Below are 12,729 nucleotides of genomic sequence, written 5' to 3'. Positions count from 1 at the left end.
CTAACCTCTAAGAATAGTCAGTTTAAAATGAAAAATATCTGAGGTGTGAGGAAGCCTCATCCCTGCTGAAGCTCAAACTAAAGATGTCAGACCGGAAAGGAAAGTACACTGATTCGCTTTGCAGAGGGTGTGGCTCCCTTGAGGAATACATTGAACGCCTTTTGGATTGTCCAAATTTCTATCAAATACCGAAAATGGAAAGACTTGTTTAGCGACAAATAAAGCCAAAGTTTTTAAAAGAAACAACAAAACACTACAGATATTTCTGAAACCAAGGAATTTACTCAAATTTAAGACTTTATACGTGCTTACATATTTTTATGCAAAATTTTATACAGATATTTTTTTAAAAAAATTTTAAGGTTTATCATTTTGAAAGCCATTTCAATCAAATGCTATCAAAAGTTGCATTTCTTTCCTTTGCATTCCAACAACATTAGCTTCTTTTCTGAGAACCATTTGCTACTCAAAGTTTATTCGTCCATTATGTGCAATTTGGCAAATTCTTGTCATTTTCTTGACATCTTTTTTATGTCAATTTTCAATTCCATGAGGCAATACCTTTACCCGTTAATGTTTAACACTAAACAGTCAAGCGCAAGCAAAAACTAGATTATTCGGTAGAAGAATCTTTGAGAAGATGCAGCAGTCCCCATTGAAGTATCATTCGCATTGCATTATCTTAATTCCATGGCTTGAGAAAATAAATAATTAACGCTGAGTTTGTTTTAAAGTTCACTATTGATTCACAACTGTTTTTTTTGTTGCTAGCCTCGACCTTCGTCACTGGCAAAAATTAAGGTAAACTCTACAACTAATGTTGTGCATATAAACTGAACCTGGGTCCATGAAAAATTAAAATTCCAGAAAATTCCATCATATTAAAAGTTCCAATTCCCTATTTATCTCACATAATTTACACAAATCATACTTTTTTAATTTTGACCCAATCCTATTTACAACCACATGCAATGACGCTATATTCAACCTTAGTTTTGATGTAATCCATGACGTTTATCATTCGTAATGAGACATCGTGAGGCCTCACATTCCTAAAATGAAACCCTTTTTCTGCCAAGATGGGGCCCTTTTAGCCAAATTTTAGAGAGGGCCCACGGGCCGATGGGCCGGTGGGCCAGTCCGCCACTGCGCGGAGCGTTGAGAAAAGTGGGGCGTCTAAAAAAGGGGGGGGGGCTAAAACCGTATAAAAAGAGGCTTTTCTGGTAGTTTGATACTCAATATTTGGCATTTTTTGCAAAAAGTGGGGGGGGGGGGCCACCCAGCCCCCCTGCTCCGCGGTGCCTGAGATGTGAAAAGGTGAGAAGTGAGTGAATTTCGTAATAAATGAGTTCAAGACTGTGAATTCAAAGTGGCCCTCGTGGAAGAGTTTGTCAAGAAAATCGACAAAAAGCTTGGATTTTTATCATATCTGAACGAAGAAACTGACGAATTATGCAGAGAAAGGATCAAAAGGACATCGAGAGACAGTCTAGTGTAGGAGAAACGCTAATAAAGGACACTGGTTTATACGCCTGTATTTCTCTTATCCTTAATCACGACTGACTTACATTATGAGCTACATTTACTTATAATACATGAATCTGGTTACAATCGATCAACAAGCTAAACAACAACAGAGTACAAAACATAGTGACAGCAGTACGTTGCAAACATGATACAGAGATGATGACATATAGATTGATTACAGGCTAGAAACATTACACTAGAGTATACAAAACGAAACTGGACGAAATTCAGGAGCTGAAAATTCAAATACAAGAATTGAAACCAGAGGAAGGGGAAATCCCTAGTGAAGTAAAGAAATGAAGAATCGGAATCGAAGAAAGACTGAGGAAGTTTCAGCCCATAGCGGCAGGTATAAAAGAGATTATTGAATGTTTTAAACAGGACGCGAAGAGGAAAGAACAAGAGGTAGATTCAGAGCAAGAAAGACAAAAATTGAGCAAAGATTACAACTAGAGGCAAAATTGGTTGAATTGAAAGGGAGACCCCTCGTAAGGGAAAAGCCTGCAACCGCAGTGAAGCTTCCAAAGCTAAGTATCACAAATTTATAGGGACCCATATAGACTGATTCCGTTTTTGGAATCAGTTTGAGACTGAAGTCGATAAGCAAAACCTAGGCCCTGTCACTAAGTTGGATTACTTGAAAGAATTTATAGAACGGTTAGAAAGACAGCAAGAGCTTTATGACAAGTATGAAGAAATACTACAGCAACAGAAGCAAGAAGGAATTATAGAGAAAGTTACATGTCAGAGCAAAGAAGGAAGAAAGTTTTATTTGCCTCACCGAGCCATAGTAAGAGAGTCAGCAGAGTCAACCAAAGTAAGAATTGCATTCGATACATCTGCAAGAGCAAACGATCAATCACCATCATTCAACGATTGCCCCGAAACAAGCCCCCCATTGCAAAACCCTAAAACAATACCTAAGGGACATTTTGGCACGAAACAGATTGCAACCCATCACACTATGTGCAGATATGAAACAAACTTTCCTACAAATAAGAATTAAGAGCAGGGCAGAGATGTGCTAAGGTTCCATTGGTTGAAAGACAGAGATTTTGAGAAACTTGAAGTCTATCGAATCACTCGAGTATTGTTTGGGTGCAACCAATCGCCATTTTTATGCTGCCGCAAAGAAACATCTTGAAGAATGCAGAGCAGAGTTTCCCGAAGAAGTCTCGGAGATTGAAAGAAGCATCTACGTTGATGACCTTCTGCTAGGTCATCCATCACAGAGGTACAGAAATTTTTCACCAATTACCCTAGTTGGAAAGATCATTTTCAGAGTTGCATGTAAACAATAAAGTGTCAAGTGGGATGAAGGACTTCCAGAAGACCTCAATGAAAGATTCTTCAAGTGGAGTATAAATTTGCCAGAAAGAGTAGCGATACCCAGAAGCATTCCAACGAATAAAGGGAGAATAACTTCGATTGAGCTACACGCGTTCGGAGATGCGAGTGTAGACGGAGTAGCAGCTATAGTTTATGCAGTCATAAAACAGGAGTCTGAGAAAAGTCAAGGACTTTCGGTAGCAACGTCTCGCCTTGCAAAGAACCACCCTACAATTCCAAGGCTAGAGTTGGTATCTGCACACATGGCAGCTAATCTTGTCGACAATGTAGTAAGAGCACTTGAAGGACACCCAATCGAAAATGTCTATGCTTGGCTTAACAGCACTGTTGCCCTTCATTGGATGAAGGGAGAGAACCGTTATAAACAGTTTGTGAGTAATCAGGTCTCAAAGATTAAGGAGAAAGATTATATAGTTTGGAGGCATGTACCTGAACTGAACCCAGCTGACATAGCAAATCGAGGGAGCAATGTCAAAAAATTGACAGGTGATTGATTCAGAGGACCAGATTGGAATCACTGTCAAGCAGAGTGGCCAAAGGATATAAAGACAACAGCAGACACTGATACAGAGTTAGAGACAGTGAAGGAAATACAGTGAAGGAAATACTCAAGGTTGGACGGGAGATAAGAGATGTACTTACTGAAAGGATCCTAGAAAAGCACTCATTCATTGAAGCAATGAAAGTGACAGCTTGGTTGAAACGGTTTGCATTTAACTCCAGATTAAAGAAAATAGACAGAAGAGTCGGTCCATTGACAACAGCGAAACTGCAAGATGTAACAGCATTCTGGATTAGAAATGTTAAAGAAGAGTTTGAAGTAAAGCTAGAGTTCAAAGAAACACATAAGCAACTAGGGTTAGAGAAAGATGAGAGAGAAATCTGTTTGTAAAGGAAGAATTCAAGGAGAGTACCCAATATTTCTTTCATCCGATGTTCTATTTAGTGCAAGATTGGTTTCCTATGCGCATTTGAGTACTCATTGTGAAGAGGACTTACAACGGCGAAAGTTAGAGAGGACTGTTGGATTCCACGATTAAGAAAGCTAGCAAAAAGAGTCATCAAAAAGTGTAACACATGCAAAAGATTCAATGCGTGACTAGTTTTCAAGCCAAGACCAGGCTTATTGCCAGATGACAGAACTGAAGGAACAAGACCTTTTGAAGTAGTCGGTGTTGATTATGCAGGCAAATTAGTCACAAAACAAGAAAAGGGGGATAAGGAAAAGCACATATCCTATTGTTTGTTTGCAGTCTAACGAGAGCTGTTTACATGGAAGTTATTCCTGACACAACAGCAAAGAATTTCCTCCAGTGTTTGAAGAGGTTTACAGCAAGACGTAGACGGCCTAAAAAGATTTATTCAGACAACACTTAGACGTTTAAATTTGCAGCAAAGTGGTTGAAAAAACTAATGATAGATGAGGAATTCCATGATTTCCTAACAGATCAGTCCATCAAGTGGCAATTCAACTTGAGTATAGCCCCCTGGTGGGGTGCCCGGCATGAAAGAATCATAGGTTTAACCAAGCAAGTAATGTACAGAATTTTAGGAAAAGCAAACTTGAGTTAGCGGACACCTTGCTCTGGCCCCGACGGTGTCCGCCAATTGGAGAGAATATTGTAGCTGCCCTGTGCTTGCGGCCTTAATTTCTAAATCCATAAATCTTTCATAAATACTCAGCTTGCTTCATCCTGAGTGTATTGATTGATCGTATCCGAGTTGTAAAATAGGTATTGTTTTAAAGAATAGTTACGTAATATATCTGTATTAATTGATTTGGTTTATTAAAAAAATAGAACTTTCAGAGGTTGCACGATCGTCTCCTCCGCAATTTAGAAATGCCCTCGCAGTAGTACGAATGCCTTACGGATTTAACACAAAATAGACTTTAGGAAAGTCTACGTGGTATGAGACCAAACCCCCCTTTCTAAACATGACAGGCTTTACCTTTCTTTCTACCATTAAATATGACAGGGCCATAATGGCGTGCAAAATGATGAATGGTCTTTGTCCTGACAGCCTTAAAGGTAAATTTATTACTAGATCGGGGGTATCCAGGTATTCGACAAGGAATCAGCTTGATATTGACATCCCATGGCAAAATTTGGAATTCTCAAAGGGAAGTTTCTTTCACTCTGGGGCCAAAACATGGAATGAGATTCCAAGAAACATCAGAATGAGCCCCACAATTTCCATGTTTAAAAAAAACTTGACTTGAAGGGATTCCTACAAAGGTAATAAATTCCCAAAACAAAACACGATTCCTAGGTAGAGCAGCAACATCTTTATTTTATATATGTTAAAGAATTAATTTGTAGTAGAAGTAGTTTAATTATATTATAGCTGATAGGGAATCTGATAGGGAATAAAGATTCAAGATGAAAAAAAATGAAAATGAAATTTCACACTTCAGATTGTATGTGAATGTCAAATTTTGCAAGCATACACTCATTAAATCGCTCGCAAGGGACTTTTTTCATATTGAGAACTAGGACCAAGTTCAATGCTCTAAAAATTGCTTCTAGAGGGATTTTTCAGCTTGGGTCTGTTTCGCATCCGTTTTTATGCTTCAAACTACATAAGTTGTGAAGATTTCATTCTGGTATCATATTTTGCACGATTGTTGTGACTTCAGACCGGACTACAATAAAAACGTGTCTGAAAATCTGATTTATTCAAACGTCGCACTTCTCCCGCAGAGCATGCGCAGTAGAGACAAAGCTAGACAAAAAGCTCACAAATTGAAAATGAATTGAAGATTTACTTAAATATAGCTGAGAGCATTACACATATTCACCTTTTCTACTCGTTTGTATCGGCCTTTACTGGTTTCCAGCACGTTAAAACAACAACTTATAAATTCCTTCCAGTTCCTCTGCATAAAATTTAACTATAATCATCACAAAAGCATGCTAACAGTGTTAACTATATTCAATGAGCATTCTAAATTATTCAATATTTACCTTCACAATCCTACTTTACTTTATCAAGCGTCTTAAGAAATTTCGAGTCTAAACCGAGATACCTCATGAACTGAGTCTACACTGCCTTTGCAGGCAATCACTTTCGCATCGCTCACTGTTCAAAAATGGCGCAGAATTTGATAATAAAAATGCCGTCTCAAGTTTCTCAAAATGGAGACACCTCTAGGCTTGACTATGCCTTTTTATATTGAAATGTAACAAATATTGTTTGTTCTGCAAAAATGGCTTTATTAAGATGCTAACCAATTGTGATGGGTTCTCGGTACAGACTCAAAATGGCATCAGCCAAGCTGCCAAATGGAAACTGACCAACAGGAAACTGACCTGTTCTTTCACACTTTACACCGATAAACATCTCTTCTAAAATTCATTTTTTATATATTAAGAATATCTTACCTACAATAAATAACTGTAGTGGATAAAGGGAAGACCTCTATGACGTTACAAGGGAAAGTTTTCTTCACAACATACCGACTTGCTGTGTTCTACATGGTGACGATCTGCACCACTCTCATGTGATAAAACAAACATAAAAGATGAAATATCCCACGTATACTATCGATGAAAATGAATATTTTCTAGGGTACTTAAAGCAGCTCAAACAGAATTTCTCTTTCGCCCCTGTATCTCTACCCACACGAAAATTCCCATTAACAAAGATAGTGACAGTGGACCTTACTGACAATTTTCGTGCAACGACTACATACCAGAAAAAAGGGGTTTTCGCCTTTTATCAGTAAGTTTGGGTTGGTTGCAGACGAGAAAAATTCAGTAACAGTAATGACCCTCCCTCCCTTCCAAAACACTCCAGAACATAAAGTACAATAACAGCTTAACACCGTTGAAAGAAAATCCGGAAACCAAGAAAGATAAATCCTAGCACGACTAGATGTGTATCGTAATGTACAAATAAAACTTCTCAAAGGCGCATAAGAACGTGAAAAGCAAAAGAGTACAAGAGAGATGTGCTTCCTTAAAAGAGCATTGGGGTGATGGGAAGGGAAGGATAAATTTTTCATTTCTCTAATCTCAGACATTAAAAATTTGTTTTAGCGCTGTCATTAGAAGTGCTGTCAAAATGAAGGCAATTTCAACTATCGTGAGACTATTCGAGCACAAGAACGATTCAGAGGAAAAGCTCATAAAGACCTAAATAACACGTGGCAATGGCTCAGTTCCTAATTTTCTAATTGTGAGGTAGAAAACTAGATTTACATAAAAAAGGGCACCAAGAAAATATGAAATAAACGGAAGTCAAATCAAATCAACATTCGACAAAAATCTCTCAAATAAAAACGACCACATTACACAAAAACAAAAGGCTAGTTTTTTAAATAAGAGTGCTGCTTCGTTCGAGTGGAAATTTCAATAAAATTCTGCTTTCCTAACGACATAAACTTTCAAAAGTCTCTTACGTTCTAACTATAAAATAAAGCGTTTTAAAATTTGATTTAGTAAAACGCTATGAACTTGACGTACTACTACTTCTCGGAGACGTACCACTGTTGTCCGCAGCAAAATGCGTGGGGGATTTTTGGGATACCCGCAATTTAAACTTTGGACTATTGATCGTTTCCAAAGCATTCTGAGCGTCCGTTGCAGATTTGAATATGGCTAGAACCCGAGGTCCGACCGGTGTTTGTGAAGAGCCGATTGAACTGTTGTTGATCTGAAGGATCCGGCCGCCGGCATCTTCCACGTCCTTAAGTAGAGCCTCGTTTTCAGAAGAAGACAATCCCTCAGGCATATCGTAAACCTCTAAGATGTGACTGACCGCTAAAATTTAAAACATTAAATTATAGACGATTAATTTTAATTTGATAAACACTGATGTAAGAGGAGCCTTTTCAATAGCCTAAGTACATGAATGGGGAGTGTACGGTGCCATTATTTTGGAAAAATTATAACATCACTTATTTAAGTTGAGCAAAAACAGCTTCTTTAAATTTGTGCAAGTTCTTTAAAAGTCTACAATATCTTAGCAACACGTCGAATATAATTTCCCTTGTGACTGTTATGGACAAGAAATCAACACATGTAAAACTAAAACATGGAATATTCTTCCCTAAAAATAATTGCTCTTGCTGTTGGAGGCTTCTATAATTTTTTATTCCTTGTTTGTATCAACTGGAGACAGAATTCAAACTTGGTTTTCCCAATCAGCTACTTGCTCTAAACCTTCCCACCAGATTACTAACGAGCCCTGATCGGTTTACGCAGCTACCCCCTTACTTCCACAGTCCTCTTTAATAAAGCACCGCAGAGCTGGTTGCTAAACACCTATATACAAGAGACTGAACTCAAATACCTATTGTTCAGGTACTCGAAACATATCATATTTATGGAAAGATTTTTGAAAAGATGAATAAGAGAAAGACGCAGCATATATAAAAATAAGGTTAAGATTTAGCAAGTTTATTCTTACTTTTTTTATCGTCATCTGCTGTGCTGCTATTTGCAGACTGCCTTGGTGTTCTGTTTTGCACCCTCGGCTTACTACGTTTATATACAGGAGAATATCCAACAAACTGGTTATACGCTGCTGGTGGCTGTGGAAACCTAAAGAAGCAATGTTACGCCACTAAACATTTCAGTTGATTTCATAATATTAAGATTAGTTGTACTGCTACTTAATATTACCGAATTCTTCAAGGTAATGATAATCAAGCTTTTTCACATTTAAAAGAGGTATGTTTTGACATCGAAAACAGAATCGAATTTACCCCTTGTGCGTCAGAAATAGAGTAGAGCTTAGACAAAACGCAGAGGAGGAGCGAATTCGTTGCTACAAAAAGAGAAAGACCATAACGCATATCTGCTGGAACGATTGCCGATAAAACGATTGCTGACAAGACAATTCCAGATTATAGCATACCTAAAATAGCAGCTTTTCTCGCGATTGACATACCTTTGCCCTGTCATCACTGGTAAATGCGGAGGCACGTGAATCATCTTTACCATTGGTTGTCTAGTCTGCGCTGACATCGAGGCAATGTTTTGCTGAACTCTATGACCCTCCTGGGCCAAGGCTTGGTAGTGAAGAATGTCGTGGCTCATACCATTGGTCCCCTTTGGCCCCCTCTTTTGGGCCTTCCAACTAGAGTAAGGGCCAGATGTTGCAGGAGGGGTGACTGAACCAGGAGGTACTGCTCCACCTGCTTGAGCCGACAGGGATTGAGGTACAGGAAAAATCATTGTACTTCCTGGGACGGGTCCTTGCATTGTATTACAAATGTATGGAGCAGATGTTGGTGGAGGTGTCCTTGTGTATGGCGGGGTCTGACCTGGGGCTGAGCGGTTGATATGAGTAGGGACGTGATGAGGATGATTTCCTACATACTGTGCACCTACCATTACTGGGGAGGGCGATCGGGCTTGAACAGGAGGAGTTTGTGACTGAGGATACCTAGTTCCTGGCTCTTGCATTGTCACGTATTGTGCATAAGGAGGGTAGGGAACGTATCCCTGGCCGGGGATGTACTGTAAAGGCATTGGGCTCTGATACATTTGCCCTGGGACCATTTGTCGATGAGGAACTAAGACGTAAGGGCTACCGGGAACCATCACCTGATGCTGCATGTCCATCTGGCTATGGGGTGGTGGTGTTGGTGTTGTGGAATAGCTGTCAGTTGACGCAGAGTCCTCGTCAGCATTCTCGTGATGACGATGCGACAGCGACAAAGCTGCCATCTGACCAGCAACTTCTTGGTATCCAAGTTGGGCTTGCTGGGCTGGTCCGGGCATAGGAGCTGTATTCGTCTGCGAAGAAATGTTGTAAGCATTATCTTTTTAAAACATTAAGATGATGTAATGATGAAATGCAAAATCTATTTAAGGTTACGGTAAACGTTTGCTGGATGAAAACATCATTTTTTCGATTTTTTCACATTCAAGTAGCCGAACTTTCAAGGCACACAATGACACCCAATTTGAAACAAACAGAAATTTTGAAAGTGGAAAAAATCCCATGTAAACGAAGGTTTCCATAATTTCTTTATCAAAACTTTTAGTTGAGGCCTGAAAATCTCTTGACCTTTTAAGCCGATTATCGTTGCTTTGCGGTTGTAGTCGCATGTCTCATTTACAATATCGCATGGCACATCCATATACCCAATGTACGGCTGTGTTCATTTAAACAGGCTTATTGATCTTAAATCTTCAAGTGACTTGACCCGGATTACACTGTGGTTTACGAGTGTATCTTGCAAGTGCGATCAGTAAAATCCCGTTTTCTCCGGACTTGAAATTCCTCTACATGCAGGTACGAAAAAGCTATTATGTACCCAAGGAACCAATCGAATGGCTCGAAAATTTGCACACGGCCAGGGCAGACGTTGGGCAAACAAAGTGTGTCTCAAAATTTTTTTATTTTCTCTGGTCCGTCTTTTATACCCAAATACAGCTGCGGGAGGGTGGAACAATTATTTGCCAATTTTTGACAGGGTATAGTTTCAAGAAGAGGAGGAATTTAAAAAATCTGAGACACACTTTGGTAGCTTAGGACCAGCACTTCCTGCTGGTCTAAGTCAGATTTTGTTACCTCAAACGCAAGGGTACATAATAGCTTTTGAAGGTGGTACACTTTTTGACCAGTAAATTCGCATGGAAAATAACATTTAACATTATTTGCCAATACTTTTTATCTGGCTAGATACGCCATAATCTTGTGCATCGAATGATATATAGTTTATCTAGATTCCTTGAGCCGTTTGGCCTTTAGGAAGAAAAAACCAATTTTCGTGTTCAAAACGTTTACCGTAACCTTAAAACATGAAGTATCTATAGAGCTTCGAAACGTAAAAGATGCAACGCGTAAAAAGGAAACCTTAAATTCAAACGCACAAACCTAACATTCCAAACTTGTTAAAACTCGAATGTGCTACCGAGATGAACGAAGAAAAAGAACACACCTGCATGGGCTGCATTGCAGAACGATCGCCTTGTGGTTGATGAACGACGTAATAATGTTGTTGCGGTCCGCCACCAGAATACTGAACTGGCATCATGTATGGGTAATGCGCTTGTTGGGCAGCGTGAGATGGCATTTGCTGGCTCTGATACACAACGCCCCCAGGACGTGATGCAGAGTAGCCAGGCTGGTAAATTACTTGTGAAGCATCGTGCCCGGCAACAGGCTGGCCTAAAAGGAGGAGTAGGTTGATTTTTAGAAATTTACAGTTAAAACGAACATATGAGTTGTAAAAATAGACGGCGGACAGCAAAAGATGAAAGTTTCGCCAAATCAAATACACGGATGTCGATAATGTGACAATGCAGGTCATCTCTAGAAAAGTTAAAGGGCTTTAAAAAGTGAATCAAATGTCTGCAGAAGGCATCATGTGTAGTCAGATTGATTTTGACATCATGTGTAAATTTGAAAGGAAGAGAACAGGTTGAAAAACCGATACCCAGGGCTTTTTATCATTACAAAATCATATTGTAATGATAAAGGTAGCATTATCACTTTTTCAACCAAACAGATTAAGGTTATAACCGTCATGTGAACTTTCTATAGGCGGCTTCTTCTCATTTCTTCATATTATATAACGATTATCTAACGCTGTATCGTACATTAAGGGAAAACGCCAACTCGGGCTTGAAAGCATACTTTTTTAATCATTTGGCAAGCTCATAAACATCTGCTGACAGCGTTTGATAAAATTGATTTAAGGGAATTCATCTACGGTGCGAGCCACCTTTCTGCTGACGTCATCAGAAGGTACGATCTGGTTACTTTTCAACGACTGTAGGGAGGACCTAGATTTTGGCTGAACCGCATTTAATGTCATTGGAGCGTTGTGGTCCAAAGGTTACAGACAACTTCGATAAATACCAATCGAAAGATATCAGTCCAAAGCCAACCAATACAAGATTTTTGAAATGGAAATCAAATTGTTCGGGTTTCAAAGCGGCTGTACAACCTCAAGATCACCAAATGAAAATGCAACAATCTTGAAATCGATTTAAAAGGAAATTTATAGAAAGGGTAAAGTAGGAAATAGAAATCGGGCTACAGCTTCTTATTACTTAATTAGTGCAATCTGATAAAAATCTTAATTTGTTGATGGAATGATCTGTTTTTAACATTTTTTATATCCAGGAAATGAGACGAGTACGCCTATCATCTGTACGTTTTACAATCAATCTCTACATATGTACGTACCCATGCGTACTTGTTTTCATTTTTACACTAACTCCCACATGCATTGCCACTGACAGCCTAATTGCTGGCCCTAGGTCAGCATTGGGATATCAATCAGTCTAGCTGTACTGATGAGTCTAGCGAAACCGGTCTACAGCCGACTGTTTGAGGTGTCAGTGGTTTTCTTTACTTCACGATCTCTACATTGACTACATTGAACAGTAGGCGGGGTACGAGTAAATATGGCTCAAGGCATTAATGGGATTAAAGAGAGCTACGAACGCAAATGATCATTTTCAGAAGCAAGCGAATCTCTTCAAAATATTCCTTAGCGAACGGTGAGTAATTACCTGAAAGCATATCAAAATGTGTAGGTTTACCAAGTTTCATAGCTATATGGCCAACTTTAAGGACTTTACTATGATATTGTGATTTACTCTGGGCATGAGTACCCTAGTCTAAAAACAATGCAAAAGGTAGGCGAAGGTGAAGAATCCGGTTCGGATAACCCGTTTAACCTTGTGTCATACACGTCGAGGAGTTTTCTGACTGTATCAACGAATCGCAGGTCGCCTAGGGTCAGGGAACGCTCGCCTAGAAATATGACATCAAGCAAAACATGATGCCTCTCCGGATTGTTCATGTCCGCCCAAAAGGTATTTCTGATTGCGAGGCTTCTTCCATTTTTTCAAGCAAATCCAATTCTGTAAGTTTACCTAGATT

The 12,729-nt window shown here is 39.2% G+C and overlaps 1 protein-coding gene across 5 annotated transcripts in view; it reads right to left on the bottom strand.

Annotated features, from left to right (window-relative positions):
* Window positions 1–5,614: 5,614 nt before the first annotated feature.
* The window catches only part of LOC135682561 (uncharacterized), a 33,994-nt gene continuing 26,879 nt past the window's right edge, over window positions 5,615–12,729 (bottom strand). For 4 of the 5 annotated variants that reach the window (XM_065197512.2, XM_065197507.2, XM_065197511.2 and 1 more), the window contains 4 exons: window positions 10,775–11,004; window positions 8,740–9,623; window positions 8,290–8,423; window positions 5,615–7,640 (listed from right to left, as the gene is read on the bottom strand). In XM_065197512.2, coding sequence (XP_065053584.2) covers window positions 7,327–7,640; window positions 8,290–8,423; window positions 8,740–9,623; window positions 10,775–11,004 — 1,562 coding nt within the window. In that variant the 3' untranslated portion in view covers window positions 5,615–7,326. The remainder of the gene's footprint in view (window positions 7,641–8,289; window positions 8,424–8,739; window positions 9,624–10,774; window positions 11,005–12,729) is intronic. The other variant, XM_065197509.2, reaches the window with a different exon arrangement.

Source organism: Rhopilema esculentum, chromosome 16 (genome assembly GCF_057945365.1).
Source record: "Rhopilema esculentum isolate cy_ngs chromosome 16, ASM5794536v1, whole genome shotgun sequence".
NCBI lineage: Eukaryota > Metazoa > Cnidaria > Scyphozoa > Rhizostomeae > Rhizostomatidae > Rhopilema > Rhopilema esculentum.
The sequence above is the reverse complement of the archived record's forward strand: the minus strand, read 5'-3'. Positions and strand labels throughout refer to the sequence as shown.